Below are 5509 nucleotides of genomic sequence, written 5' to 3' on the forward strand. Positions count from 1 at the left end.
TTCACAGAAAAAAAATCCAAAAGCAAAAGTCATCAGGATCAACCAAAAAGAACTCAAAACTTAGCTCACTGTTTCATGATACTTTGGTAGACACTATTATCCAGGCGTTGGTTTTGGAATTATTGACTACAGTGGGATTTACTTTGGAGTCAGTGTGCATAGGCATAGGCGAAACCTAGTTACTTACTTAGAGATGAGCCCTACTGAGTGGGAGACTTCCGAACACCTCTCCATATGTCCGCCACTCACTCTTCTCTGTATATTGCCCTACAGCACTTCTTCCCCAACACCTGTCCCAGACCGATGGAGTTCAACTTGTTGGCTGACTCTGAAGCTCACAGCCCTGCTCTCTCCCTCTCCGAGGCTGGGACGCCTCACCATGAGCACAGCTGCAAAGGGCAGGAACACAGTGGTAAGGTCTTCCTCCTCATGCATGGCCTGGCTTCCCTGTTCTGACAGATGGAAATGAATGTGTTCCATTTGCACCTATGGGAAACTGGCACCTCATTGCTGGCGGAGGGAGCAAGCAGGGGGCAGCACTAGCCGCAATGACCATTCAAAGACATTCTGTCTGGATGTGTGATGAGGGTCTTAACATCTGTATGTCTCAGTATATGTGCTCTGTATGGATCTGTTTCCTAGATAAAAACACTTCTGTTGTGTACCACATTATATATAGTACGATACACATGCATACAATACACTTTGAACAAAAAGGACTTCTCAGGTCTTTTGAGTCGTAAATGTCCACTGCCCTATTCCTAGAGCAACCTTCCACCTCTGGCCAAGCTATAGAGGCGTCACTTTTGACAGGGACTGCAGCCTATCACCACGTTTTCCAGAAGGTTAGTGATTGGGACCAATTCTTCTCTGTCCTTTCCTGCCAAGCTTCCTGTCACTGCTTTTTGTGGAGACATCTTGTGTACAGGACATGTTCCTTAGCAGAATGGGAGAAATGTATTCAATATATCAATATTCAGGTGTAAATTTTAACATTCTTTTTCTTGCGGGAGCATTTTAAAAATCTATAATGCTTTTAATAGATTTTTAGGTTCAAATTAAAGTTGTCTATCTCAATCAACCGCTTTGAACCACAAAGAAAAGCAGGCTATATATTAGAAAGAAGCTCTTAGACATCTCCGTAACTCAAATCGGTGATCTGAAGTTCAGTGCACTCAGCCTTCTTTAAAACGTAGGAGGAAAACTTAATCTGCATGTGTTTGTTCGTGTTCGCTGATGTGCATTCTGCTCCCTTATCTCCAAGGGAAGTGAGCCGGTTCAGTCACGTTTGGAGTGCCAGCATAAGGTTTGGCAGCAATTGAAGAGTTCCACCATAAGCTGCAATCTTTCAGGCTGCAATCTGGCACTCACTCACTTGTGCAGAAATCCCAGGGAACTCCATGGAACATTACTAAATGAGTGCACACAGGATCATTATTAGCTTTGGGGATTTGTATCCTGGTGGCTGTCAGAGAGGAGAGATTACACAATTTGTTAAAGCATTGAGCTCAGGGCTGGCATGAGACGTTTGTTACTCAGCACTGAAGGAAGGACCCTTGGTGTAAGCTTAGAGACACCTTCATAACAATCTGTCCTTTTTTTAAAAAAATATATACTTATTTATTTCTGTCATTTTATATTCTGCCCTCCCCGCAAGCGGCTCAGGGTGGATCGCAAAGTAAGTTCTTAAGCTATTCAGCTCATCATAGTGAATAGAAACATTAATAACATAATTAAAAACAGTTAAAAATGGTGCTGCTAGCTCTCTCTGAGGTCTTCTTGATCTGGTAGAAGTGGTGGGACTTCAGCAGGGGAGGCCAGCTTCTGTTGGATGCCTGCCGCCGAAGGCCTGGCGGGAACCGAAAAAAAACTCTGTTTTACAGGCCCCGCTGGAATGCCAGTGGCTCCTACAGAGCCCTGTTCTCTAGCGGGAGCACGTTCCACCACCAGTCTGGGGCCCGGGTGGAAAAGTTCCCATTTTCAACACTGCCTGTAGGAAGAGAACATTAAAAAACTGCTTCGACACCCTCCATCATCTAACGTATTTTTAACCTACTTTTCTCTGAAACCGGGACTCGTGGTGGGTTACAGTGATAATAAAGACAACATACAATTCAAAGTACACTTTACAAAACTAACAAACATATGTCATTAAAATTAGGTCTGTCAAAACCCTTCCAGAATAATCCTGTGCAACTTGCAAAATGTCAGCAAAGTTGGAAGCCTTCCTAACAAGTTCAGAGAGGGTATTCTGTCTAACTGAAGCAGACACTAAAAAAGTTCTAGATCTAGCGGCGAACATCTGAACTGCCCTACAGGAGGGACTAAATTTAATTTACTAAAGTAATTGAGGTGCCAAGCATGTGTTTCCTAGATTACAGAGCCTGGCCAATCCTGGTGCCTCTCCTACATCAGCTTTTGGGAAGCAAGAAAAGCCCCCATGTGTCTATATATCCCCCAGGCTCTGGATCCTCATGCATACCTCCCCACAAACAGTTTCCCCAAAGCTGCAACATGCTTCCATGGCTCTGCTTCTGGGGACAGAGCAGCTAAAGTCAATAGAAACTCCTCTATAAATACCAGCCAAGTGAAGTTACCAACAATCTTGATAAAAAGGGATCTGTTCCTTTAATAGAAGCTTAAATGTGTGTGGTAATGGGCAACTGAAGCTTTTCACGGCATGTGGGTAAATATCACCTGGTACATAGAGAGCAAGGACAGGGTAGGCCCATTCCAGTGACAGGAACGTGAAATTGTAACAGGTAATGAACAGAGGGCAGAACTGCTCAATTCCTACTTTTCCTCAGTCTTCTCTTGTGAGGGAAACGGTGCTCAACATGGCAAAACCAGAACACATGTTGAGAGAAAGGAGTTGCAGCCTAGGATCGGCATGGGGTAGTACATAAACACCTAGTTTCTTTAAATGAAACTAAGTCCTCGGTGCCAGATGAGCTGCATCCAACAATATTAAAAGAACTCGCAGGTGTAATTTCTGAGCCTCTGCCCATTATTTTTGAGAATTCTTGGAAAACAGGTGCAGTGCCAGAAGATTGGAGGTGGGCAAATGTTGTCCCCATCTTCAAAAAAGGGGGGAAAGGAGGATCCGGGTAACTACCGACCCATCAGCTTGACATCTATATCTGGGAAGATTTTACAACGAATCGTCAGTCAGTCAGTCTGAGCATTTAGAAAGGATGGCTGTGATTACTAAGAACCAGCATGGGTCTCTCAAGAACAAGCCATGCCAGACTAACCCTATCTCCTTTTTTTGAGAGAGTTATTGCCTTGCTGGATCAGGGGAATGCTGTAGACATAGTTTATCTTTATTTCAGTAAGGCTTTTGATAAGGTTCCACATAATAGTCTTGTTGACAAGTTGGTAAAATGTGGTTTGGATCGTGTTACTGTTAGGTGGATTTGTAACTGGTTGACACATTGCACGCAAAGAGTGCTTGTGAATAGTTCCTCATCCTCTTGGAGATGAGTGACAAGTGAATTGCTTCAGGCATCTGTCTGGGGACCTGTTTTATTCAACATCTTTATAAATTATTTGGATTAAAGAATAGAGGGAATGCTTATTAAATTTGCAGATGATACTAAATGGGAGGGGTAGTAAACACAGTAGAAGACAGTCAGGATACAGGATGACCTTGACAGGCTGGAAAACTGGGCTAAATTTTTTTTAATGAATTCCAACAAGAGATAAATGTAAAGTTCTGCATTTAGGTAGGAAAAATCAAATGCATAATTATAGGATGGGTGAGACCTGTCTTGGCAGTAGTATTTGCAAGAAGGATCTAGGGGTCTTAGTAGACCATACACTGAAAATGAGTCAGCAGTGTGATGCCGTAGCTAAAAAGGCAAATGAGATTTTTGGCTGTATCATCAGAAGCAGAGGTCATTTCGGGGGGGATCGTGGGGGATCGCAGTTCCCCTGGGTGAGGTACGGGGGGCGGGGCACATGACGAAGCCCCACCCCCTGCTTCCGGCCGCCCCGCTTCCAGCCCTCATTCAGCCAGGAGGAGGCAGGAGAAGAGGGAGGGTAAGCTGCTTCCTCCCTGCCTCTCCCCACCCCTGCCTGCCTGGGGCCAGGGAGGGCCTTCGCGGGGCTTCCTTGCACTCCCGCCGGCCTTGCAGGTCCACCGCCGGGCCCCTCATGGGGCTCGGCAGTGGGCAGCAAGGCTGGCGGTGGCGGCCGGGACCGTTGGGGGCGGGGTGTGTGGCCTTATGACACACTTCTGGTAATGTCAGGGGGTGTGGCCTTATGACACACTTCCGGTGATGTCAGGGGGTGTGGCATATGCTAATGAGTTATGCTAATGAGTTCCCCTAGCTCTTTTTGTACGAAACAACCCCTGATCAGAAGTATAGTGTCCAGATCACACCACGTGGTGGTATCGCTTTACTCTGCTCTGGTTAGACCTCACCTAGAATATTGTGTTCAGTTTTGAGTACCACAATTTAAGAAGGATGTTGACAAGCTAGAACATGTCCAGAGGAGGGCAATGAACATGTTTATTATTTATTTATTTTATTTATCAAATTTATACCCCGCCCTCCCCCGAAGGGCTCAGGGCGGCTTACAAGGCAAGAAATCTTGCAACAATAAAACATAATATTCCTATAAATTTAAAAACATACTATACAACCAATCCCAATACAAATAAAATGCTCAATGATTTTCAACTTCAAAAGCCCAAAGATGACGGACCAAGTCCAAGAAGTTCCCAGTAGACATTCGGTGGCTTCAGCGTTCAGATGTTAAGATGTTCAGATGTTCCTTCCTAGGGCCTCTTCCACCCCCCCCCACGATGGCAATATAGCGGGGGGGCGGCGGCGGTGGCCCCTACTCAAAAGCCTGGTGGAAGAGCTCCGTCTTGCAGGCCCTGCGGAACTGCATCAAATCCCGCAGGGCCCGGATCTCCTCCGGGAGCTCGTTCCACCAGGTAGGGGCCGCCGCCGAAAAGGCCCTGGCCCTCGTAGCGACCGGTTTTGCGTCTCTGGGGCCTGGAATAGTTAACAAATTTTGGGCCCCAGACCGTAGTGCTCTTGGGGGAACATACGGGGAAAGGCGGTCCCTCAGGTAGGCTGGACCCAGACCATGTAGGGCTTTATAGGTAAGAACCAGCACTTTGAAGCGAATCCGGTACGCTATTGGCAACCAGTGCAGCGCTTTCAGCACAGGCTGAATGTGGTCCCTTCTAGAGAGACCCATTAACAGCCTGGCCGCAGCATTCTGCACCAGTTGCAGCCTCCGGATTTGCGACAAAGGCAGCCCCATGTAGGGAGCGTTGCAGTGGTCTAGCCTCGAGGTGACCGTCACATGGATCACTGTGGCCAGATCGTCTCGGTCCAGGTAGGGGGCCAGCTGCTGAGCCCGCCGAAGATGGAAAAAGGCGGACTTGACAGTGGCTGCCACCTGGGCCTCCATCGTTAGAGCGGAGTCCAGGTGCACTCCCAGACTCCGAACCCCAGGCGTTGGCACCAAAGGTACCCCATCGAAGGTTGGG

The 5509-nt window shown here is 47.0% G+C and overlaps 1 protein-coding gene across 1 annotated transcript in view; it reads left to right on the forward strand.

The window, feature by feature from the left end:
* Positions 1-303: 303 nt before the first annotated feature.
* Positions 304-5509, forward strand: part of PITX3 (paired-like homeodomain 3) — a 17724-nt gene continuing 12518 nt past the window's right edge. The window contains exon 1 of the mRNA XM_015424298.1: positions 304-412. Coding sequence (XP_015279784.1) covers positions 304-412 — 109 coding nt within the window. The remainder of the gene's footprint in view (positions 413-5509) is intronic.

This window comes from Gekko japonicus, unplaced genomic scaffold (assembly GCF_001447785.1).
Source record: "Gekko japonicus isolate JY-2015 unplaced genomic scaffold, Gekko_japonicus_V1.1 scaffold2432, whole genome shotgun sequence".
Lineage (NCBI taxonomy): Eukaryota > Metazoa > Chordata > Lepidosauria > Squamata > Gekkonidae > Gekko > Gekko japonicus.